Source organism: Thermobia domestica, chromosome 1 (genome assembly GCF_964235325.1).
Source record: "Thermobia domestica chromosome 1, izTheDome1.hap1.1, whole genome shotgun sequence".
Classification (NCBI taxonomy): domain Eukaryota; kingdom Metazoa; phylum Arthropoda; class Insecta; order Zygentoma; family Lepismatidae; genus Thermobia; species Thermobia domestica.
This window is the reverse complement of record NC_137454.1, coordinates 175,721,522-175,748,866: the sequence shown is the minus strand read 5'-3', so window position 1 is coordinate 175,748,866 and position 27,345 is coordinate 175,721,522. Positions and strand designations below refer to the sequence as shown.

General features: G+C 34.8%; 1 protein-coding gene across 4 annotated transcripts in view; it reads left to right on the top strand.

Moving 5' to 3' along the window:
• Window positions 1-25,279, top strand: part of LOC145691349 (uncharacterized) — a 65,661-nt gene extending 40,382 nt beyond the window's left edge. For 2 of the 4 annotated variants that reach the window (XM_081766896.1, XM_081766892.1), the window contains 5 exons: window positions 5,162-5,284; window positions 13,574-13,718; window positions 15,995-16,105; window positions 16,821-16,971; window positions 24,145-25,279. In XM_081766896.1, coding sequence (XP_081623022.1) covers window positions 5,162-5,284; window positions 13,574-13,718; window positions 15,995-16,105; window positions 16,821-16,971; window positions 24,145-24,283 — 669 coding nt within the window. In that variant the 3' untranslated portion in view covers window positions 24,284-25,279. The remainder of the gene's footprint in view (window positions 1-5,161; window positions 5,285-13,573; window positions 13,719-15,994; window positions 16,106-16,820; window positions 16,972-24,144) is intronic. The other 2 variants (XM_081766895.1, XM_081766894.1) reach the window with 2 other exon arrangements.
• Window positions 25,280-27,345: the final 2,066 nt, after the last annotated feature.

Sequence of the window (27,345 nt, the reverse complement as noted above, 5' to 3'; positions counted from 1 at the left end):
CAGAGATGACTACATTAGAGCAACTTTGCTCTCAAGACTCACAATACCAAAACTGTGAATTTAAGAAAACGTCCTTGACTAAATCAACATAATTTAGTACATCCTAATTGATAGGATAGTTCGATAGGGTGTGGTTGGAACTCGAATTGCAGCCACCTCCTCAGGGTGAGTTCTGGGTCATTTCAAAGAAAAAAGAAGTTGAGAAATGGGCGAAGAGCTGCCAAATCATTATGAAAATTAAATGTATAAAATTACTCACATTAACGAATTATTAACAAACATGACCTCACTCAACTAAAATAAAGTACTTGGACGCTATGGAATTTTTTTAAAAAAAGTAATCTATATATTTCTTGCGTAAAGGTAAATTTTGGTGTTATCATTTTTTTTTAAACTTTAGGCGTTTGAGCGAACTGAAGATCCAAAGTATGATTATTTTAGTTATTTTCCCATTAGTTAGGGAACATTTGAGCCCTATTAGAATTCGATACTCAAAAATCTGATTTCTTTCGCGTAAAGGTAAATTTCAGTGTTTTTTTGTCATTTTTCCAAATTTTAGGCCGTTTGCGCGAACTGAAAATTCAAAGTGTGGATTTTTTCATTATTTTTCCATTAATTAGCATGCGAATACGCAACTTTTGAGCCCTACTAGAATTCGATACTCGAACATTTGATTTTTTCGCCCCACTCTAATATAAATACATAGTAGATGGCATGGCAATACCATGATCGAAAAAATAGTTACTTTTTAATATTATTTATAGATCTGGAAATTTGTAAATCGCGACCTGAACAACCTGGAAAAGTAAGGGGATTATCGTACCAGTGGCACTGATGATATGCGCACGTGTAAGCAATATCACTTCTTTACGTCACGAATAGTCAATAAAATGTTGAGTACATTTGTACTGCTCTTGCGCTTTCTCTGTCACATTCAGTTTGCACATACTAATATTCCGTATCGCAACTTGCGTCACATGAAGTTTATAGCAAAGGTACGTGCAACTATGCATTGTCAACACCACAGGGCACATATTACGTAAACGTACGTCAGTTCATATGGCGAGGAGATAAACGACATTAAATTTTGCAATAGGGGTATTATTTCCCTGCTTGTATATTTTTCCTTCAAAAGTAATACAATCAACTGACATGTTAGATTCTTTTAGGTACATTATCTGTATCGTGGAATCTGACCTTCGACGTTGCCACAATTTACCGGAGTTCGTGGCCGCAAGAACCGTTTCCCCGTAGAAAAGAAACGTATGCACTTAATTTGTGTCTAGTATCTGTTTCAAATTACTTTCACACCGTGCAAGTGTTTGTACTTTTGTTTTCACATGTCTCGATGTTCCGAAGTACCTCAGCCCCCGTAGAAAATAGGACAAACACCGTATGCGTGGGTTTTCTCGGGGTTCTCCTGTTTCCTCCCACTTTCTTCATTTCACCATTTCATTCATTTCTCTTCATCATCGTCTCCTTTAGCCTAGCCAGCGTAACCGTGAGACGTAAAACTTAGGGGTTTCATTTCATTTTTTTCGTAGAAAATAATTTAATATATATATATAGTAGTAGTAGTACAAAATTCTTGTTATATATTCAGTTTTCTAATTTTCCTCGGTGTACAACAATGTGTTTTATTGTTTTTTTTTTAAAAAAACATACATTCCGTTTTATTTTAAGAATATCGAATCACTATGGTGACAAAATTCTAGTGAAGGTGCGGATAGAAGTATATTTGAAAATTATTTGCTGTGTTGTTTTGAAAGGTAAATAAATAAATATTCATATATTTTTAAAAAGAAAGAAAAAACTTAAATAATGCATTGTTGCGTATTGAATGTAAGCAGATAAATATGTAAATTTTTAAATTAAATACTTTTTTTTTTTTTCTCATAAAACGATACACAATTTTAGTATTTATCTAATGTTCTTATGTATGTAACTTAGTAACAATATGTTCCTGTCATAATTTATTAACATTTTGTTAAGGGGTTGAGTAATCTCTGCATATTCATACTCCATAGTTTTATTTTCATGTCTACTGATTTGTAAAAGTGAGGTTCATGGATAGTGTCGTAATGGTAGAAATCTTAACTCTGACGCCAATAGTTTAAAATTCACGCTTTACTTTGTGAGGTTTTAATGGATATTGGGAGTTCCACGGATTTTCTTACATTTTTCCCAGCGCCGATAGAACGAAGTATTGTGAATGTTAAAAAAGATGAATTTACATGTTTCATGCATACCGGAGTGGTCCCTACATACCAGAAAAGCTATTCCTCCCGATCCCGATATATGTACACTCGTCTAGGGGCTATACCGTTCAACGTGTTTAGACCATTATCTACTTATAGAAGCCATAGGGCACATATTCATATAAAAAGTGGCTCACCTTGTGCTTCCATGTTTATTATTTTTTCCTTCCTCCCTAGGAACGTCAGGAGCACCATTTTTGATTTGATTTAATTTTGTGTTTAACATCGCTTTCAGCAGCGACAGGATGCTGTATAAGACAGGATCTACTGATTAACGTGGAATTCGAACCACATGAACTCACTCCGGGAATCGAACCCGGGTCTCCCACGCGAAAGGCGCGTACGCTAACCGCTTAGCCACGAAGTATCTCGAGTACCATTTATATTACTGTATTACCGGGTCCTTACTTTTACATTTATTGTAAGTTTCGTTTTCTTTAAATAACAATTAACGCAAAGTATTCATTGACTTAATTTAGATTTTTGATTATCCTTAATAATTGTTCCTATATTTCCCGTCAATTGTTTCAACAAAAACACTATTCACATTAACAATTTATGCGGAATTCCATGTTGTTTTTAATTTATATTTTTTGTTGTTGAATTATTGTAACAAGATGTCCATAACTCAAAATCCTATAAGGTTCGAGACGTGAAATTTTTCAACATTTTTTAATGCTTGACATAGAATGAAAGAAAAAGGCTTGGTGGTTTACTAAGATGTCCATACGAGGTACTCCAATTTCGCGTGAGACAGAGCCCAAACGAATTTTATATGTAGATATGGACGAAAGAACGAAAACTATTAGCCGCAGTAACACATGGGTCATTTACTAGTTTAAGACATTTTTAACTAAGTTTTAAGTGCACTGGAGGATTAAACCTACGTATGTGTTACAGAAAAATACTAGTAAGTAATGTGGAACTAAAGTTTTTTTTTTTCCTTTAAATGTAATCATTTCTCTAGAATATTTCTTTAGTTTATTTCTTATAGTATTAAATCTTTGCAGACGTGTTTAAATAATTAGACTCAACATTCAGTTTCTGAATATTTTATTGTTCTTACAATATTACATTAGAAAACACATTTGAACTTAGTCCAAATTACTGCTCTGTAACTCTGTTCTAATTTCTTGTGGTCATGCCACATGTTTTCCAATATCAATAAAACAAATGCATACGTGACATTCAAATATAAATACTATACAGTATGTATATCCAAATTGGAAACAAAAAATGAAATGGAAAACTTACAAGAAAATGATCTCTTACACAAAGATTAATATTTCGTATGAAATCTGTTATTCTTTATTAAGTCTTTTATTTGTGACATGCTATGTACGAGTTTAGCACATTTTGCCTTCAATTCAGCATCATAATGCCACAAATTGTTGATTTCATCGATCAATTGATTTCCCAGGTCAACGTCGCACATATTGTGAACATTCATTAGATACGAAGACATATGATTCATCACTAAAACACACTATTCTCCAATCATCAGCAGTCCAATGTTCTAGTCCTCGTGCCCATTCGAGGCGCTTCTTTGCCATAATGGGAGTAATTTTTGCTTTCTTTCTTGGCCTGAGTGCTTTTATTCCCTCAGCACAAAGAATCCTTTGAACATTTTCAGGCGAAATGTCTACACCATACTCAAACATTTTTATGCTTAAGTCTCTAGAAGTTGCGTTTCTGTTTCCCAGAGCCAATCTTTGTAGTTTTCTGATATCTCTTAGGAATAGTTTTGGCTTTCCCCCACACTTTCCAACCCTATTTTGCTGATACATTTGCCTCTAGCTCATTGCAACGGAGATTTTACTCAGAGATTTTTGCCCTACCCCAACTCTAGTAGCAATTTGTTTCTGTGTATATCTTCCTTCCGCCAGAAGTGATTTTTACAACTTCCACTTTACGCCGAGAAAGGTCTCTGGCTTTTCTCAGTATGCCTGATTACAGGACTTCACAGAATTAAAGATTAATATACAAAACACGTCATGGTTACTTTAAACTGACCCATTGGAACTATTGAACGCTTTGAATGTCGTAACTGCTTAGCACTGCACCCACAATACTTCAGATTGTAACTTGATGATAGAAACCACAATAGCTGTTTACAACTGAAATACCACTTTTAGAACTCCCACCCCTCCACTAATGCCATCTGTTGTTCAATGGTGATGTGCCTCAACTGTACAGTAAACAAATGAAGGATCCTATGTTGGTGGTTTAACCATTAAATTACGTGTTCTAAAATTCCGAAATTAGGACTTCAACATCAACTTTGCATTTTTCGAGCGTGAGTCTAATAATTTGAACATGTCTGTAATGTGTAAATATGAGCAATTTTCAAGATAGAGCAATTTCTTAAAACGAGAAAAATATTTGTCATTAAAATTTAGCGGCTCTATGTATGATGAAAAATCTCACAGTAATAGTGATTCTAAAATATATAATAATTAGCGGTTATTTTGACATAAGAATCATGTTTCTAAGTGTAGTAGTTCAAATTCTACAATGACGTATGTTTAATGAGTTGCTGAATACTGTGATCGTGACATTTCTATATTTTGTAATGACTGCTATACAGAAACAGATCAACAGTGTTAACAGTTTTAGTAAATAAAAACGTTTACCAAATTTGAAGAATATCTTGAGATGGTGGGTGTCATAAAAAAATCTGTTTAATTGACATGGAATGACCCTGCTTGTTGTTTCAAATAGTATAGCTTTGTTTCTCTCTGTAGATGCGTGGTGGTGTTTCAGTTGGAGTCTTCTATTATTTGAAGGTCTCAAGACATAGTGATAATACCTTGTAATTTTAAATAAACGATTAATGTGATGACACAAGACTAATTAAAATGTCTGATTTAGAGAATTTGAACAGTATTATTTTTCAATTCCAGTCTGGAGATGAGAATATTAAATGGGATCTTGAGTTGGATATCGCTTATGGAAGATACCTGCAGGGACTTCTGCTGAACAAAATGCATGAGCGTATTGCGAAGAAAGCTTTAGATGATATGGATGTAAGTATATTGTTGTAGTTAGGCTTAACATTATTCTATATCAGCTATAGTGGATGTAAGTTTGGTTACTTCCAGACAAACGAAACTCGAATAAAAGGAAAACAGAACTGACACGTAAGAATGCTTGGTTTTTAATGTGAATACGCTACAATTAATAAGCAGATTGTTGATTAATACTAATCAAAAGGAAGAAGTCATTAACTCTCATGGTAGAATATTTAATCTGTGATATTCTTTAGTTCGATTATTTATTGTCATGCAAAGAACGTATAACTTAAGGTTATAGACTTCCCATGTACTAATTCGTCCAGAAGATCTTTTCTAACAAGAAATTGTTAACAATATTCTAATAAACTTCTGTCAAGTTTATACAGAACACCTAAAGAATGAGTCCGTAAAAACAAGCTGTGAAACAGTGAGGACCATCAAATAAACTGATGGACTAAAGGAGTTATATTCCAGGAAAGAGGAGAGAGATTTTATTACTTGAGATTTTTTCTTAATTATCTATTTCTAGGTTTTGAAATCACTAGTATTTTAAAACGATGGTGCTTAACTAAGTAAGGATTAAGAAGTCAACACATTTCTTCAGAAAGAAAGAAAGAAAAATTCCTTAATATTAACGTTAAGTGGAGGAGAGATCGGATTATCTTGACTCTGAATACTGAAAGAAAAGGCCTTCATAGTGTATTGCGATTCATGATGACAGTACTGCAAGTCCTAATTTATTGTGTTTTTCAAATCATCATAAGACAAACATTCTATATCTAATATATCTTTAATTGTTAATATTTTTAAACTTTAAGGTACTGACACATGTTTGTAATAGGTTGTAAATTTACCTTTTGATTTATTGCGTCTAATAATTAATATATATTTTAACTACTGTTTCAATACTCCCTCGTACTTTCCGCAGCAGTTCTGGGTAACTCGCGTGAACGCTTCGCACGTCTCAAATTTCATTTTCCACCATCCCATGTGCATAGTATCAAAAGGGGAGGGGGGAAGTGGTAACGAATTATTTTCATTTGGAAACTTTTTGTTAGAAAGAAATCTTGTAAAAAAAACTTACGTCCAATCTTTTTTTTAATAAAGAGAGGAGACATACAATTTTATTCTAGTTTAAAAAATTTTTCTAACTGGCACTTTGTCAGGTTGGCAATAAACCTGGAAAACAGGAATGTATCAGGGAATTTGAGAAAAGAGGAAATTCTGCTAAGTTAGGAAATTTTATTTTGCCAAGAGTATTATTTCAAAAACATTAAAAAATGAAAATTTTAAGATCATTTCAGATATGGTTGAGTGCTTGTTTTTATTCGACAACTTCAAACTAAGAAACTTACCCGTTTTCCACTAACGATGTGTAACAAACTTATGTTCTGCAGGTGTGCTCATGCGTATCTTTTGCTTTTTATGTGTGCAGTGGAATATCATATTGGTGAATCATCCATAAAATGCAGTTGGATTAACCATACAATGGTAAATTCATTTTCAATGCGCGCAGAATCGAATTTTTGTCGTTCTTACTTCCCACATTTTTGACGCGCACAGAATTCGAATCTTTTTTCCTCCTTAGTTCTCATTAGTTTCGATTTTATAAGTGTTCTGTCCTGCAGTAAGTGAAGGTAGCTGGTATAAATGAAAGGATTTTGGGACATGGTTATTAATCGAACTTTTATGTTTTCATTGTAATGTATTGTACTTCTTTTCTTTTTCTTTTTTTTAAGACTTTTTAATTCAGAAGTGTTTGAGTTCACAAAAATTGCTGATAAGGTTGCACATCAGACATCATTATGAGAAATTCTACATAAATAAACAGCAACCTCAGAATGAATGTATACGCTTTATTAGCATGTATTAAGCGCGCGATCTTAATTCATTCTTTAAAGATTTTTTTTTAAATCTAAGAATCTGAATAATACATAAATACCTAGACCATGGTGTCTATCGGTCACGAAAGTCACGAATGTCACGAAAAAGTCACGAAATCAGAAAACGGTCACGAATGTCACGAAAAAGTCACGAAATCAGAAAACGGTCATGAAAGTCACGAAAAAGTCCCGAAATTTAGCTTTTGGGTCACGATTTTTTTTTTTTTTTTTTTTTTTTTTTTTTAAGTGTGCAAATGTAAATACAGATTGGAAAATTTTGTTCTATAAAACATCAAAATTCAACACCAAAAATGTCTATGGTCGGCTTTAGACGCTACCAAATCGCAAGCAAAGTACGTTTGTACCGTCAAATGGGGTGAATAGAAACATGGGGGTGAATAGAAACAAAACTCTCAGATTAGTTTTGGATTTATCTGGACGATAAATTAATCAAGAAAACTGAAATTTCTTAACATAGTCTAAAACGGATAAAGTGTTCAGGGCAGAGACAAAATGTTTTACTGAGTTGGAAACACTGAGGTAGACGGCAGTAGCATTAATGTGTTACTGAAATCTTACACGGTATTTTCGCGCTCCTCAAACTTTCTTGGTAAGTATGACATTTTCATATTTGTTGCATTTGAACATATGCCTATTTTGTAGTTTGTTGTTTCATTTACTGACGTTCATAGTAAAAGTTTTCCTTTTGCAAATTATTTTTAATCAAAATTTAACTTTACTGGGTTATTGCTATGATTTTTAATTAGTGGGGTGAATAGAAACACTTCTTGAGGAGTGGAAAATTCGTGAGGAGCGGAAAAAAGGACAGGATTAAATCAACAATCTCTAACAATAAGAACAAATTTCCAAGTGTTCTGAAAAAAAAAATGTGTGATAAACTGAAGGAGGAAAATATCAGGGCTGGATTTGAAAAGTGTGGAATTTTTCCCCTTTGTCGAGACCAAATACTGAGGATGCTGCCGAAAAGAGACAATAAACGAGAAGAAACAGAACAGCAAAAGGCATCTCAGACTGTAAACCGTTCCCTTATGGATCTTCTCAAGACCATGAGAGAAGATGTAAAAATTAAACAAGTTAAGAAGAGAGTAAGAATAGATGTTTCTGGTAAGAGTTTTGGTTTGTTTTCTGAAAATGATGCATTTTCATCAAATCACAACGAAACTCAACCTACCCTTGTATTGTTGGAAGAGGAGAAAGACAACACTCCAGAAGACAACATTCCAGACGATCAAGAACTAGATGATGGTTTTCTAAAGCTGGTGATTTTGCTGTGGTAAAGGTTTATGAGAAGCTAAAACTCGATGAGACTATTCACTACCCAAGTGCAAAAATGTGAACATGATGGATATGAGGGAGTGTTTTATAAGAGAGGCATAAACAATGAAATTTTCGGAAACTTCTGAAGAATCGTTCTTACTACATGAGGATATTGTTATGAAACTGTTGGGTTTTATTAGGAGTTCGTCAACACGCTTTAAGTATATGATAAGTTTCGGGCTCCTTCGTGGCTAAGCGGTTAGCGTACGCGCCTTTTTTGTGGGAGACCCGGGTTCGATTCCCGGTGGAAGCTCATGTGGTTCTGATTCCACGTTAATCAGTAGGTCCACGTCTCATATAGCCTCGCTGCTGAACGGGACGTTAACCTCAAAATCAACTCAACTCATAATAAGTTTCCCTAGTGATTTCAGTGGTTTAAATCTTATTCAAATATCATCAAAACTGTATGGTCGTTTGTACCTATATTGTGCATTGTATTGTTTTATACGTTTGTAACTTAGGTAATACTTGTCTCATTGAACTTATATCTTGCAGATATCAAATAAATAGTTCGTTTCAACAAATACGCTGTTTCTTTTTACCTTTCCAATAGTATAAAAGAAACAACAATGAAAATAAAGTCATTGTTTCTATTCACCCCATGGATAGGGGTGATTAGAAACATTAAGAAAAATCAAGGTGAAGAAAAGTGGAGTTGATAAATTAATGTGACGTTTACTGAACTTCATTAGCATATTAAGACCTTTTTGCTGGAATAATCTGATACGCGAAATCTTTAACATCACCAGACTTATATACTCATATAGTCAAAAATATGTTTCTATTCACCCCATTTGACGGTATCGCATGGATCAAAATTTCTAATTCGCATCCAAATTCGCTCTTGAAAATGTTAGGAAATTTTATGATTTGGTAAAGAAAAGATCACGAAAAAGTCACGAAATTTCATTGTGGAATTTTAGTAGACACCCTGTAGACTAAACACAAAAAATGGCTTATGCCAAAAAGGGAAGAGAAGTAAAAACTGCCAGTTGAATAGATTTTGATAGATTGAAGCGTCTTATACCGAAATAAAAATATTTCATACATTCTTCAATAAGTTTTGACATACAACAACATATTGTTGTGTAAAAAGGTAATGGAGTAGCAAGGAGGGAGGGGGTAGTTGCCTAGTGACGTTTTCTGATAAATTGATTCCACATTTTTAACATTACTGCAGGTTTAGCATGGTTGTTAAAGTTGCAGAGGTGTGATTGAAAGTGAAGAGATGTTGTAGTTGTGTTCGGTGTATCCAGTGTTTCTGTGAGGACAAACATGTCAGGAACCTTGGTCGAAAAAGTGTAAATGTTTTTTCAGGCCAGCCATACTGAGTGAGGTTTCCCACATTCACACTATGCAGATGTCGGGGTGGTACCTTACATAATGGTTCCGGGCTGCTTTCTTTCTTCCCTATTCTTTTCTTCCTCCCCAATTCCCCGGGCAGTGTGATCGCTAAGTGACAGCCCTCATATGTGACGGACTAACATGGCCATAGTTGACGAAAGTTCAGAAATATAATTCCTATTCCTAATCCAAGAAGTGACACATAATACTTGTAAATATTCATGAAATAAAAACTTCAGATAATGAAGGGTATAGTTCTGCGCGGATTCCATATCCGTGGGTTATCTTCTCTGTCGTTATCTTTGTAGTTTTTGTGCGGATGGCGGATAAACTGTAGATATTCGTGAAAAGACAAGAACTTTAGTGGTCGTTCTTCTAAACACTATTAATTATTTACATCTTTTAATAAGTGTGATTATCCTTTTAGGAAAGAAGAAAATTTAGTTTCCTTAATTATTTTCTCTTCTTTTCTACTTTAAAATTCTATAATAAATGTGAAGTGCTAATCTGGTTTTATAATAGTTTGTGTCACGTCTCGTGAGTTAAAAAAAAAAAAAAAAAAAAAAAAAAAAAAAAAAAAAAAAAAAAAAAAATTGTATTTCTGTTGCATAAATTTTGTTACATTTTATTTAGCGAAATTGACTTACAATAGGAAGAGATAATTTTGAGTGTATAGCCTTTAATTTTCTTAATATTCCCGGTGTATCGTAAAGAAAGTACTTACAATTTTTATAGTAGGAACTGTTTTGAAATCATAATTGTCACATAACAAACAAGTTTTATATATTTATCTCATCTGCGGTTGAGGATCAAGATGTTGCAGGTAGATATATTGTGGGTGTGACTTTTTATATCCACGAGGACCTTTAATTTTGGGAGACTAACGCCGAATGAACAACCAGATGCAAATAATTATCGGTAGGGAACTTCGAAAATGTCGAACGAGAAAAAGTTTTACAAGAATTGAACATGGCAGTAGCCAAGTGGAAGAACAAGCGAAGTTGACTAAATAATGTTAAAGAGGAGGTATCTGATTGAAGACTCGTTGTTCTGAACAAGTTCCACATATGGAGTGGTAATTGAATGGTAAAATGCAAATTTCGTCTGAAGACCAAACTGTAAAGAAGAAAGCTGGGAAGGCGATAGACATATATAAAAAGAAAATCCTTTAAGAGCAGCTAATGTATTGGATTGATACAATTGAAATGTTCGATTTTACTTCTGGTGGGAAGCCACATACTCTAATGCAATAAATAGATGGACCGTGATCAGGCGTATAACATCATGAACTCCGTACAGAGCTCTCTCGTGGCTGTGTGGATAGCGTACGGGCCTTTGGCACGGAACACCTATGTTCGATTTCCAGGGGTAGATCATGTTCGGATCCCACGTTAAGCTGTAGGTCTGCGCCTCATATAGCCTCGCTGCGGAAAGGGACGCTAAACTCAAACTAAAAATGAACTTCGTGCATGTTCAGAAAGTAGGCTGAAGTCTCCAGAAAGCAATGTGTTGTTAGCAAGGTTGTCTGAAAATGCAGCGTGGAGAACACAATTGCGAGTGATCTTTCGTATGATTTCAAACTGAAATCTTTTGCCCATTTGGCGCGAAAAATATCACAGTGGTTTTGGGTCAGGAGTGGTGAATTAACTCACCATATGGCGTATGTTCGGAAATTGCATCCTGAGGCTATGACATTGAAAAATTATTCCCGCGGTTACCGACGAACATGCTCTGATGAGCTCCAGAGGAACACTGTGTAAGCAGACCCTTGGAAAAGTGCTCGTGTTAAAGATTTATCGAAATTGGTTAATAGTTTCGGGATTAACACAAAAAACATTCACTCTTCATAATCTGGTATTGTAAATATATCATTAATGGCCCTCTGAGGCTGATGTGCATATGCGAAAATTGTATATAATTGTTTGATTTCGTGATTGGTTAGATTGATTGATTTGGGGTTTATCATCCCATTTAGCACCGAGGCTATATGAGACATGGACCTGGCCAACCGAACCACGTAAACTTCCACTGGGAATCGAATCCGTGATTCCTGGCGCCTAAGACGCGTACCCTAACAATATAGCCACAAGTTCGTTCGAGTTTAGCATACCATTCCCCAGGGTTGGCTGGTTTAAACCAACGTTGTTTAAACCATCTGTTTTTTATTTAAAAAAAAAAAAAAAAAAAAAAAAAAAAAAAAAAACTGGTTTAAACCAAAAGTCGTAAAATGTTCGTAAAATCTTGATGAAAACACATTTGTGGGTTATCACGTTTCACTCCCGTATATTATTCGTATTATATTCAGGCCTAAATTCCCCATTCAGTACTCAAAGAGGTTATGCTACAAAAGCAACTATTGTTCTTCTTAGTTTATGAATTTTTTTTTATAGTTTATTATTATTGCTATACAGTACCAATCAAAGAAAAATTCTAAATATTGTTTTGTTTTAATAATATTTACTGTTGATAAACTACATCGAAGTGCCGTACTTTTTGGGGGGAGGGGGAAGGGAGGGTCATACAAACACAGCGAGAGGAATTTATTGAAATCAGAAGTATCATTGGTATCTATTTATGTATAAATGGGTCAGAACCAAAGTGGATTGAAATAATTCGTATCTTTATTCACTTTTTTACTGATATGCAAATTAAGTTGTCGTATTTCTTTAACTTGGACTAAATTAGTTCTTCTGTACTCTGCAGTATTTTGAAATTGTTCATATGTAATTTTGTATAATGGTTTCATTTGTGCAACTGTTTATTTTTTTGTCCTTCTGAAATGACTCTTCACAATTAAATTAACAAATATGTAAAGATCAGAACAACGTATATTTATTAGGAGTCTTCGTGAGTGAGTTGGCAGAAGTATCGCATTTGTGGCTAATTAGTTCTGGTTTCGAGTTCAAATGGAGGACAATTTCTCTTGGATGTAAGCCGAGAAGCGGTTTGATTCAGCTTTAAACTTATGTGACCCCTTCCAGCACAACCCGGTTGATGTATAATAACACCAAGACGAAACAAACTTATTTCTGTCCATACGTGATATAAATACATCGAGCAAATTATTTAAACCAAAAAAACCTGGTTTAAACCCAAAAAAAACGGGTTTAAACAAAAAACGGGTTTTTTAGTTTTTTCAATAAAAACAGTTTTTGCCGACCCTGCCATTCCCCCAAAGAAGCAATACGAAAGATGGTCCTATAGTTCAGCGTGGGGATGTATTCAACTACATGAATTTTCACCGAATCGAACGCCCGTGTTCTCGAGTTTGTTAGCCATTAAGGTAGTAAGATCTGTCTGTTTCAGTACCAGTGCAAATATTAGTTATACCTAATTGAACTTGTGAATTTATGAAATGAGCATAACAGAATTGATTTTTGAAAGGTTTCTAACGTAGCAGCTTTGTAACTAGCTAGAGAAACGAAAATATGAAGTGGTATTTTTCAAAATCATCTCTTGCTAATATATGAGGTTAAAAGAAGTTATTAAATCTATAGATTATTATGTAGAACACTACAGCACATTGTGTTAGCTTATTTTATTGTGAATCTCTTCAATCTTAGTGCAGCAACATTTTCCTTACATAAAGTAAATTTATAATTTACTCTTCATTGAATATTTGAAATAGAAACATTAATTTGTTTTGTTGTGTGTAAGTTAAACACAGGTAAAGATCTCAGAAATTACTGTTCATTGTATTATATTATTAGTAGTTTTAATTGTCTCTGATTTTCAGAAACAAATTACTATGCTGTGGAAGGATGCTGAATATAATTCCCTTGAGTTAGCAGAATTGAATAAGAGAAACAGAGAAATAAAGAATTTAGTGTTACAGTCTAAATTAATTGAATCAATGAATGCTACTGTCGACCTAATGTTAGGTAAGTACATAAAAATAATATGTATTTTGAACGTTAAATGTGCGGTTACAATAGAAAAAATATCGCAGAGTTAACCTTGGGAAATAATGAGAAAACAAAAGATGATTTAGTGTAGAACGATCTTTTTTAGTTTGTAGGGCTTAACATTCGATTTTAGCTATTGTAAAATTGTAGTAGGAAACATCAGTCTGAGTTTACTCGACAACCTTGCGTTTTCCAGCCTTCTTATTTGACCAAATTACTCATTTTAATTGATCATATGTCTCCTTGAGTCTACGGGACATAAACATGGGAATATTTTATTCCATTTTGTTCAGAAAGCACACAGAGTACATTGTCGGCAAGAGTAATTACAGAATGATTAGTTAAAGATAACATTACTATACGTTTACTTACATAGAATAAAGAATGATTGACACCTGAAACTATACCGATGCATATTGATATTCCCACATGTAAATCCATATGTAGAGAGAAGGTTATCTATTAGCCCTTAATGCATTATCGACAATCGAAAAATTGAGAATCTTGTCACTATCAGGCAACTACGAGTGAGACAAAATGAAATGTTATTTAAAAAAATAATCATGTAGCCAAAAATGCACATATGTGCATCATTAATCATATAAAAGTAGAAGGATTAAAGTGAGAAACATTAGGAAAAGAAGGCAACAAAAGGAAAGGAAATCGTATAACACAAGAAAGAATGAAGTTGAAAGTATTAAAGAGAAAAAAAGGAAAAGAAATGATAATAGAGGCAAGGAAATATGTATTCTTGGGGACGAATAAATCAATATGCAGTGTGTCCGTACAGTTGCGCAGCCCGAACTTTAGAGCGTTGCGAATAAAATTAAACTTTCACCCACAGAAGGCCTGTACTTTGTACATAGTTTTGAGATTTAAACCCTGCGGTGGGGATTGCACGTTCGTCCTCACGAATGCCAGAAAAATACGAAGGTGAAGAAAATTTTTTCACGAAACGCGAATAATCGGGAATTAATCAGACAGTTGTGGCTTTTTCGTGGGCATAGGGAATGTTTAATGGGGAGGATGGATAGGAATGTATCGTTCTGAAACAGGAACAACACCTTAACACCAAGTGTAGATATCCCACATCCGTGATAATGGCATGTTGTGTATTATTATTATTATTATTTAAAAAAAAAAAACTGTATTATTGTGTAATACGGCAACACAGACTGTATCAGACGGTGCCAACATATGAGGATCTCTACCAATTGTCCTACAGATAGACTGTTATAAACAAGAAACTTGCAAATCATTGACGAAACGTTATTAGCCACACATCTTATTCCCCTAAGTTTCTTCCTTTTGTATTTCTATGTTCTCTGGTCTTCTCATAGTAGTTTCCCGATTATTTGAGTATTGTGTAGTATTGGGCCCTACTGTATAATTATTACAAGTAGGAAGTTATTAACTGACAAAATTCCGAAATTTCTATTTATTTTTCTTATTCATACACAAATAGTAAATTTATGATCCGTAGTTTGTTCTTCGAAAACGAGGCTAATTAAATATTTACACATAACAAAACACCTTTGTACAGTTTAACTTAAAAGTTTTCTTAAAATAAATGGTTTATTTTCATAAATATTTGTTGATCACAGGTTTATTCTCTGATAAATAAAAGGTATCCGAAAATTCGAGCAACCTGAACTTTGGAGCATCAGAACTTTGCAGTGAACAATGCGCGATCCACATAGTACAACAGAAGATGCGAGTGAAGATATAAAAACATCGGTAACTTCGATTATTGCTTATGTGCTAGTGTAAACCTATCTTCACTTTTTTTTAAAAAAATATTCCTGGTTTACCCTTTCAATAAAACTAAAGCTCAAATCGAAAGTATAGATATAATTAAACGTTAAATATATATATATATATATATATATATATATATATATATATTTTTCAGTAACGAAACCTTTAGGGAACCTTGATTTGAAAGCACCTACTATCGATAAGTATAGTTTGTGCAAGATGTGTTCTGTTTGTTCTTTGATTTACAGATATGAAGTAGAAAAGCTTTAAAAGACAGTTTGAGAACCATTTTTCAATCAAACTTTACTTCTATTTTTTTTTATGTGGTAGCAAATGTACTTTAGGGATGGTATTTCTATAATAAAAAATTAAATAAGAAAATATGTTCAAATATTTATTGTGTAAATGAATTTAATTTTTTCATGTATTTATTATTTATATTTATTTTCTTTTTTGTCTTTATGGCTTGCTTATAAGCTTGTTATTCATTTTAGATCATGAAGAGAAGAAAGCTAGTTTCGAAACTCTAAGTAGAGAGTTATTCCTAGTACAAAGTGAACTACCAACATCAGATCTTTCTGTTCCGAGAACGAAACAAGAATTTGGTACGTATGTGATTGTGTATTGTTTGAATATTGCTTTTGAGTTTTTCTTTCTTAATTACTTTTTATGTAATTTCAAGAGTATGGATCTTGAATGTTTGCAGAGTTCCCACTGATCTGGAAAACTTAGAGATCCTGTAAAAGTCATGGAATTTCGTGAAAAGTTAAAATCTTCTACAAAAGTCAGAATTTTTAGTACGGGATTTTACTTCTTAGAACTCATCTCTCATTTTCCTTACCCAGCTATTTGGTAAGGGATATTTTATAAAATAGTTTATTTTGCAAAATTTCTCTGCTTACACATGCTATATATCTACATGCATAGTAGATGAACCACCAAGTGGTGAAGGATATAGTTGCTTTTGTACATTATATATAGACCGAAAATATGTAATTCGTGGTCTGGAAAACGTGGTAAAGTCAGAGAATTAATACTCACGAAATAAGTGGGAATCCTGTTTTGTAAACTTTAGAAGGTTGAGAGCTCTTTGTGGGGCTCTTCAAAGCTTAATTTACCATTTTGATAGTGATATTTTTGTCTAATAATAATAATCACACAGTGATTTTTCACCAGGAGCTTTGTTTAGTTAATTAGCAACCGAACTTTCATCAATTCACATATTACGCAATCATCCAATTGCGAATTTATTTGCATGATATATATTGAAAAGAATGATTAGTTGAAGCAGTATTCATATAATTTGAATATTCTTTTCAGATGACGTAACTAATAGCTTAAAACAGTCTTGCAAAACGCTGGATTACGTTGGGATTACTACTAAGGAGTTTGGAGAAGATTGCAGTACCTTAGTTGAGAAAATGAAAGATATTGTTGAGATAAATACAGCAACAACGAAGTGCAAAGAGAGGTAAGAAAGTTAGTTTTTACTGTAAATTATTATTTAATCAGTGGCGTCTCTTAAGGGAAGTCACATCGATAAAAATCAGTTTTATCGCGGCAAACTAAGAAAAGAAAACCATATATAAGAACTCCAAGGACTCTAGTTTTCTGCTTTCAGGTTGTTTGCGCGAAAAATATGTAAAACGAATGTAAAAATCCCGTATACTATATGCATATGCGCGTGCACAATAAATTTCTGAATTTTCTAGAATTGGATATGGGAAAAACTGGATCTAGAAGTTTCCTAATACGAGCCATGGCCCATGTTAGTCCATGCATAATATGGGCCTGGGCATTATCAAAAAGTTAAAGCTAGTCCAGTCATCTTTCATGCCACACATTTTTTATGTTCAGTAGGCGGTGCAGACCCGCGCAAATAGTTAGTTCCGATAATCGGGCTTTTTGGTGTATGTACCCTTAGCTTGTAGCGATAAAATTAAAAAAAATTTGGTGTGACTTTCTTCAAAAGCCACCACTGTATTTAACAATGATTTTAGCAAACCTAATAGATATAAAGGGAAAGTTGCTGAAGGCTTTGGTCATACCAAGTACGTTCAGAGATGTTTTCGTAAGAAAGAAGAGATAATTTAACATTTTGAAAGACATATAACAATATCAGGAAGTCTAAAAAGTAGTGAGCCTGTTGCGTACGAGATGGTGTTAGTGTCTCAAATCGCAGGATAAATGAGTCGCAGCAAGTTAGGCCTAACATCATTTGACAGCTAAAGCTTAAAACTGCGCTATATTTACAATTTTTACTTCAGTAAAGGCTTAAACGCTTCGCAGGCCTGTGGAAAAATATGTGCTGTTTATGGACTAGATACGTTAACGAAAGCAACAGCCAAAAGATGGGTCAGTCGCTTTCGTTCTGGAAATTTCGATGTCCAAGATGCTGTAAATTTCGATATCAAATATCACCAAACAGTGTTAAACTATTTGGAGAAAGCTGGCTACGTAAAGAAGCCCGACATTAGGATGCCACATGATCTGATTAAAAAATATTAACTCGAATGAATTGCTACTTGCGAATCTGATGAAACGTAATGAGCTCGAGCCATTTATGAAGCGGTTGATCACGATTGATGTAAAGTGGACAACCTACGACAATAATGTGCGAGAAAAATCGTGATAGAAGCAAAGAGAAACTCCATAGTCTGTTGCAAAACCCACACTGACGTATAAAAAGGTTGTAATCTTCCAGATCTATGTTGACTTCATGTGACATTCCAGACAATTTGTTTGTGTGGGTTGTTCTTTCAAATATTTAAAATAGTATTCTAATTCTTTATATTGTTATCAATAATCTATTTTACAGATTATACAGAGTTGATTCATTTATATTGAGCCAAATTTGAATGTGTCACTTACCTTGGAAATCCCGTGTTTTCACCACCATTTGTTCGATCTGCAGGCAACCTCTACTGACTATTTCTCGGCATCGAAGTTTCCATTGCAGGAGACTGCGTTGCAGCTGGTCTTGCACGGCAGGCTTTTCTGTGTAAAACCTGCAAAGAGGAGGTATCCTACTCCTCTTTGCAGGTTTTACATAGGCCGGAGACGGTGCGGACTCGACGATGGGACAATCGCTTGAGGAATCCTGAAAGAACAATAGTCCTTTGGACTGGCATCTGGACTCTGATAGGGATGTCAGAGAAGCTAATTACCGCAATTCCAGTTTTCTGTTCCATACGGCGATAGAATTCCGGCAATGTTTTTGCCGTGTGACTGGATGCTTTGTCTTAGTGCAGTTCAACTATTTCACGCATTGTCCGTACAGTGCTGGGATTTCATGCTGATACATTTCAGTCAGGACACGAGTCTGGTAGTACACAATGTTGACTTTGACGTTTCGCTCCACCTATCGGAGATGCAGTTCGCCTCCTTACGAGAAACTGGCCACAATCATGAACTTTTTTGGGAAGCTCTCTGCACTGGCAGAAGAACGTACTTCGGGTCTTGACGTTGACAGGTCTGTGATGTCACGAACTTTACCACAGTCTGTAAGATAAATCCGCGCCTCATCAAAGATAATAACTAACTTTTACGGATCACTCGCGAGATGATTCTCATACTTAGCTTCTCTTTTAGCTCCATTTTCGCTCAGTCACATGACACGGTTTCAGGGCATGCACACTCCTTTGCAAACGACCGTGAGTCATAAATCCCTGTGAATGGCGCGATTGATTGTCACCGGCGACGTGCGGCATTTACTGACCATCTCACGCTGTGTATGGGGATTTTGAAGATCGCCATACGCCGAACCACACGGGGGAATAGTGGCGGGTCCTCTTCACGGAGGCCGATTTTAACAACTGATCATCAGATTTATAGACAAAAACAAGATTTAAGGATATCTGATCTCCGATAAGTCGATCCTTTCTCATTGAAGTGTAGTGATCTAAGAAGTTACAGCAAATAACAAAAGTGACAAACCATCGCAAAATGGATTAGATCAGTGAGGTATTATGCTTGTTGTGTTTATCGCAACAAAGATAATCACATCGTATTCTCATGATAAAGGAGGTTTTGTTCCAGCACTGTTATTCTTATACTGTTATTGTCCGCAATAACATGAAATCAGTTATATAGCATGATGATGACGTCATATAGCATGTCCACGAATATATGGCCTGCAATGTGTTCGCTTACATAGCAGGATATATCTGGTGGAGAATATAATTCAAGTAATTAATCCTTAGCAACCACTTCACATTGTTGAAATGTCACGTGATTTACAATTAATTGGAATAAAAATTATTGATTATTGATCTTGGAAAGTAAGTATTACGAATAAGACATTAACAAATATCGTCAGGTCAATCAAATCAAACTTATAAAACAGCAACCTCGGTGAAAGAACTTTAAACTTCAAATCAATAGGCTTGCAAATAAACAAGGTTTACAGCAGTGTAGTCTTGTCCTTTTCAGGATTATTAATGGTAACGGTACCGAGAAGTCCTAAATAAAGGTTTCAGTTCTGTGTGCTTCGACAAAAAAAACCCAAATACATTTCGACATGTCGGTTCTGTTCATAAAACTGAAAATCATAATTCACCGTTTCGAGAAGAGAACCAAAATAGATTTTGGTATCATTTGCAAACATTGTTAACTTAAAGATAATTACAAGTTTCAAACGATGTTGAGTGACTATGAAGTGGTAATTCAGAGGAACCACCTATAGCGATTTTGTTGCTGAGCTATTTCTTTTTTCTCTGTAATTTCGCTTCCACTTCAGTATCCCCGAATCAGAAAATAGACTCTCAGAAAACTAATTTTTGTTCTGGGACCGGAACCGTTTTTTTGTTACAACTAGCTGAACCTGCGCTCTCTACACAGCGCATCATTCGCGTATGAGCATAAATATCCTTCGCATTCCTCACATCTGTACATGTCAATTTACAGACACAAGTGAAAAAAGTCTTGATTTTAAAAAAAATCGGCATGGCGTATCATAAAGGGGACTTCAATATTTCGCACCGTTTGCAAGATTTCAGCCTACTTCCGGTTGGAGTTTCTAATTCATGCATGACCAGTGTTTTCTTTCTTCTTCCATGCAGTGTGTAATAAGCAAATACATTACATACGCAATTAATTATAATCGCAGTTATATATGGTGTTCATTGGGCAAATCACTCCAAAAATAAAGATTCATCTTACTGGTTAAACTGGAGAAATGGTTATCGTTCCTTTGTGATTATTATTTGGCCATGAAATAAACGCCTGAGACATATGCAACCCCTATATACAACAGTGTGGTGTTGGAATGTATAACGTTAGGGTATGATGCTTTTTTTTTTTAATTTCAACGCTTCCATGCGTACCCTAAAAAATGTAATAAAGAAATAACGGCCATGTTTTTAAAATATTCAATTAGAACTGGACAATCTACGCAAAATTTCCAATCGATCAGTGAAAACGTCATCTTTCTAGAGCCTGTAGTTTCCGAGATCTCATTGTGGAAAGGATTGCCCAGAAACATATAAATTTACTTTAAAAGAGCTCCAAAGATGGCAGCACAATTCATTTGCATTTATTTCGGAGAATGCTTACTAAAGGCAAAGGCCTTTGAACAATAATTTAAAAGGATAAACTTTGTGAAAAATATTTCTTTAAGTAATTTATTTAAAGTACACTCTTTTAAAAATATTTGTCTTTGTTATAAACGTGAAATGACAAATAACCGTAAATCAAAGGTGTGAATGCTAAGGTTATAGGTTAGAGCTCGGTCGCTGTTAATCCATCGTCCATGAGCTGTTAGACCAAGTCCCTGCTGTACCACGCTATGTCTACCCACCACTGGATCATCTGTTACCAATATACGAATGCACCGAAGCCATAGATCAGTATAATCCTGACCGCCGTATCTACCACCGAAATCCACATATATATTGCTCATAACCTCCGTACATGTACCCAAGAAACATTTTAACACAATAGCCACCTCTGACACATCCTCGTCAACTTGATTTGCTATTAGTTCCTTACTTCAATCCACATTATTCTATAGCCTGAAATCATTCTCCATGTCATCTAATTCAAAAAAGTTGAAAATATCTCTGGCCACAGAGAAGGTGTTGTCTTCTACGGCCAGCCCATCCATTGGATGGGAATGAAACTCTTGTTAAAAAAAAATCGCTGTTAATTTGTATTGTAGCATTTTAATATATAGATTGGTTTCGGTACCGAGCCTTAAACGGTGTTTATTAGAAATGCCTTTAGGTTGCGCACCGGGAACCGTATTTTCGGCAAGGTCGCTTCTGATTCCGGAGCGGAAACACAGAAGAATTGCTTGTTTGAGCAAAGCTGTAGCAGGTTTTAAAGTATGTTGTATGAAATGATAGAATCTATTGTATATTGCAGTATACAATATTGTTTCGAATTTTTTACATATACGATGTGACATAGAGAATGTATCAGAGGACAGGATGTATCACGTGTATCATATAATAAGTAAATTATTATACATGTTACATGTTTATCTTGTATGTATGTCAGACATTCTGTCTTGAAAAGTGCGTAATCGCCGTTCATTTTTATCATTAGGTTTTTTTCTGTTTTCACATAATACTGCGCTCAGTGTGTATTCACTTTTAATTGCAAAACGAGACAACTGAACAGAGAAAGCAATGTGACATGAATAGCATATTCAGGTGGCGATTAATGTATTAAAACTAACTTGACATTTGGTGCCGTTCTGTTTTAGAATCGAGGAAAGTCAGAACAACAATTGTAAAAGGGATTTTTCCCGTTTAAAACGAGACAGCTTCAGCACAATTAGAAGATAGAAAAAAAGTTTTCAAAAGTTAAAAACATCTTTGGCGTGGGAGACCCGGGTTCGATTTCCGACGGGAGTTAATGTGGTTCGGATCCCACGTGAAGCTGTAGGTCTACATTTGATATATCCTCGTTGAAAGGGATGCTAAACTCAAATCAAAAGTCTTTTTTTTTTTCCTGAAAAGTCAGTTTTTGCTGAATGTTTGGTATTCGATAATTTTAATATGATAATCCTAGACTAACAGGAACTTATACTTCCCGATTATTATTCAATATACACCTTAAAGTGACAAGCATTGCGTTCGGAATACTGTTCCGAAAGGGCACTTGCAGGTTTAGGCCTTCGCGTGACCGTTAACATTGGTAAGGAATAAATTGGTTCCACCTATTTTTCGTTAATTGTCCGTCGAACGCTGAAACTTCGCTGCATCTGAAGCACACATGCAATAAATAAATAAAAAGAATAAACAGTAATTTCCTGAAAGTAGAACTTCCTGAGAATAATACGTGGTTGTGTTGTTGAGCATTTATCTTTCTTTAGGAAAGATACCTAGGAACCAGAAAGCATTTCCACATTCTTCAGTAAACCTTGCACTCCGTTCAATCAACTTTTATTCATGTATGAGTCACCAAAATTAGTTTTTAAAATTCTAAAGGTTAATGCCAGTGATTTCATGTTGTATGAGAGATTTGTTTTGGATGTATAATAAGAGGAATTGAGTTATAATTGCTGCTGAGATCGTAGATATTGTAATAGGGCTATCACTCAATTACAGTTGTACTTTTTAATGTATGAGTTGGCAACACTACATACAATCGGGTAGGGTGGAGAAGCTGTCACCAGGTTCACAAGAAATTTTCTCAACTGGTACTTAGGATAATACGTCGCTTTACATCATCTATATATGAATGCGAAATAGTTTTAATACCTATTCTAACCGAGATTCAGTGTTACCAACATGATATATATGTACACTCATGTTCAAAATTATTCTCTCATATCTATAAATATGTTGTTCTAGGAATATAATTTGATAACGAAATCACCCGGTATTTCTTATAAAGTTAGTATGTGTATAATCGGCAAAGATACGTATGTGGTAAATTTCATGGCAAAAGAGCAGTAAATAAGAACAGTAAAATGAAAATAAAATTTTCATATCCATTTAGCAACACTTTATTTTACTCATTATAATTTTCGTATTTATAATTGTTTTCCTATGAAATTTACCACAAATATACATTTCTCGATTGTACACATTGTATCAGTATTAAATGCACCCTTCAAAATCATTATCAAATTATATTCTTACAAGAAGACAGTTATAGATATGCGACAATAATTTTGAACATGAGTGTACCTAATGTAATTATATTATGTAATAAAACTGTTTTTTTTTTTTTTTACATTTTTGTGATATGTGCAGGCATCTATTACACATTGCCTGATGTTTTATTGTTAATGTGTTAGTTGCAAAGCTATCGTATACTATAATTCGATAGGTTATCATGTCCTATAACTAAATCAAATAATAATAATATATTTAAAGTATCTAATTATGCAATTTTTTTTTTTTTTTTTTTTGTGTGTCATATTTACTTTCAACCTATATCGGTTGTTACTTTTAATGCCGATGTTAATTATATTGTTTATTCGAATTTCTTGGAATAAGACATCAACGAGTGGTGTTTGCATGATTTGCATTGAACCACCTTGTATCAGTACCTACCATTTAGTGGACAAACTTTCTATGACACAACATTTTGGACATTGTATATTTCATGAATCTGTAAGTCTTGAGGAATGAATATAATAATATATCAAAATGTTTTGTCAGAATCTTATAAATTATATCTTTCATTACAGATGTAATACGTTAGTTCCTACCTTGAGCGATCTCCTTACTGAGCATAGTTCACATAAAATCAGTCAGCTCCAGTTATCCGAATTAGAGAAAGGTAAAATGCAGATTACGGACTCAGGTGTGGCAGAGCAAACTGCTTAGCTGTTAAAGTTATGCTTATTTAAATATTTGCGTAGGAAGTGTGTATATTTGTGTGCAAGAAGATAGTTGTGTACTATTATGAATGTGAGCTGGCGTTGCTTTCCTGCCAAGTTAAGATGTGTAAAATATGATTGTCTTGTTCTTCCCAATAGGAAATAATCATTGTATAAAGCAAAGCCGGAAATGTTTTTAATATTAGCAAACATTTTTCGTTTATGTATTTTTAAGAAACATTGAATGCTTTAGTGTGAAGTGTTTGTTACATTTGTGTAACTGTGATATTAATCGTGCCTCTGATTTTTTTAAAAATTACGTAAGAATTTGGTTATTCAGGAGAAATACCTTTAATATTCTAATATTGTTATGTGTGATTGTGTTTTTCCTAAAGGATGTTTTTACTCGGTATGGTTGGTAATAACGAATTTGTACTACTATTTAAAGGTCTCGAAGTTCTTGCCCTTTGTAGTTAACTTCGAATAATTGCTAAAGAACTGTTACTACATGTTTCCATGGTTTCTGTAAATAATGAAATAGTACTGATGGTCATTATTATATTCAAGTTTGTGTATGTGTATATTGTTTAATATCAGCACATTAAAAATATATTAATATATAAAGAAAAATGTACAGATGGTTATGGGGATAATAAAATTTTTGAAGGAAAAAAATTACCTGGTTAATATTGCGTGAAACCATTGTTAGAGTGCAGAATAGCTCTGATTCATCGTGGGATGGAGGCATACAAGTCATTGTACCATTCCTCATGCACTGCAGTGCTTAGTTCCGTCAGGGAAGATGGAAGAGACTGTTCCTAATTCTGAGCTCCAGAACCGACTACAGGTGTTCAATAATGTGGAAGTCTACAGTGATTGAATTGGGCTGATATGAACCTGTATAGTAAACTAAGATGCCAGTAATATATAAGCCGCAAAAATTTAAATAATCTCTACTATTCTCAATTTTACCAAGTTAATTGAATAAAGTGGATTTTAGTGAACAGTATTTACACGATCATTTTCTTCTTTTAAAAAGTACTGTTTTATCATACCGATGGTAATTTATTTCCAATTCGACCACTGGAAATCTGAAGATTGGGTGAGTCAGGGGAGGTGTTATGATTCATGCGGATGTTACTGTAACTACGCGTCAATAGCTCCAGCAGTGTGAATTGGCAAATTGTTGTTTTGAAAAATTCTGATTTGCCGAAAATAATATTTGGATCTTAAGATGCACGTGATTACTTAAAATGTCCCACGATCACTAGGAGTGATGCGTCCTTGTAAGTGTCGAAATCACAGGACCCATAGAATACCAAGAAATTGCAGCCCACAGTATCACAGAGCCACTTCTTAATTTCATGGTAATGGGATAGTTTGGAGAAGAATTTTCTTTTCGCGTCTGCCATGGCTAAGCTCTGCCTGTCGCTGGAAGAAAGGTGAAAGAGGATTCATCAGACTTTATTACATCTTCACAGTCGTCCATTATGAATGTTTTTTGCACCATTGCCTTCATTCTAAGCAGCAGTTTGGAAATCGCAACGTGACCCCGAATATTTAGATTATACAATTCATCGGACTATGGTGGTCGCAATAGGCTGTTTTCGGTGCTTAGTGAGTTCCATAATCAATTTTGACTCATTCGCTGTACGGTCCTTATTGACAATCCTCTTCAATGTTGGCGATCCCTGTCACTGAGACTTCTCTTTCGTCCACTATTACTTTTTGCCGACGTTGTTTTGCTATGAATTTTGTAGACTGTCATCATGTTAGACACTATCCCTCGCGAGGACCTAACACAATGGCTATCTTAGATATACTTTGAACACCCACAATTTGGCTTCTTTCTAACTCAGAGAGCTCGCTCATTTTGCATTACTATAACCGAACACGATTTACAACGCAGGCGCTAGCCATCATCCTCAGTGCTACCATCTCAAAAATCCTTCGTGTTGCAGAAATTTGGTACTTAAAATGAGAAATTGGTTGAGATAAAGATGTAAATATTAAACGATATTGATCCGTTCTCTTTACTATGACTCTCTTCTGTTGTACGAACAAAAAAAAAAAAACAATGGCAATATTGGTAGGTTTAGTACTTTGGAAATACTATTAAATAATTTATGTGTGCTACCAAGTGCAGAAATTTCACACCAGACTATTCTTTCTACTGGTCCTGTAACATTAGGGACTGACTGAACAGAAGAATCGTAGGGCTGGACTGCGACCGCCAGCACAATCAGGGTCATCATAGACCCTCATGTGAACTCATAAACATTGAACAATTGCTGAAGGCAGAGTTACGTTTCCGCTTTCTCTCGTCCAATTATCCCTGACACCTACACATCTACGAAAATTGTTTGATGGTATTGTTATAGCGTGCAGTAGCGAGGCGAATGGAGAGCAATGAGAGTTGTTTCTGTTCCAGACACATTCCATCGCTGTGTGCATGTTTGTGGATGTGCAAATTAGCAGGAAGACCCAGCTTCCTTTCGCTTAGAACCCACACCTGATATTATGGTATGGGTAATAAACCATAGACTATCCATGCCTTTGGTCGTCATGCAGGGGATATGACCCCTACGTATGCGTGGTCGTCAATTCTGTCCTCTAAACTTATCTGAACACTGTGGGGCTCTTACTTTCACACTGGATAACCACTGTACCCATACAACCAGTGCTACTCATCGTGTTACACTCGATAAACTTCATGTACTCTGATATAGACTTCCAATTTTGAACCCCATCAAACACGTGTGGGGCTACGTCCGGACTTTTGTAACGACCATCGACAAGCTACTCCAAAATTTAGAGCATGCATGCGATACCATAGTCCAGACATCCAGCATCTATACGACTGGGAATTTGCCAGACCACTGATCGCAGCTTCTCGGGGTGGTGACACGTACTGTTAAGGTGAATAGATATTTCAAGATCCTGTATAACCCGTTAGCGATGTTCCACGGACACTATGTTGGGATTTCTGTCACCACCTTCTTTTCTATCAACTTAGGGCCAGATCCGTGATTTTATACTGATGTATTTAAATGCGTTTCCAGCGATATA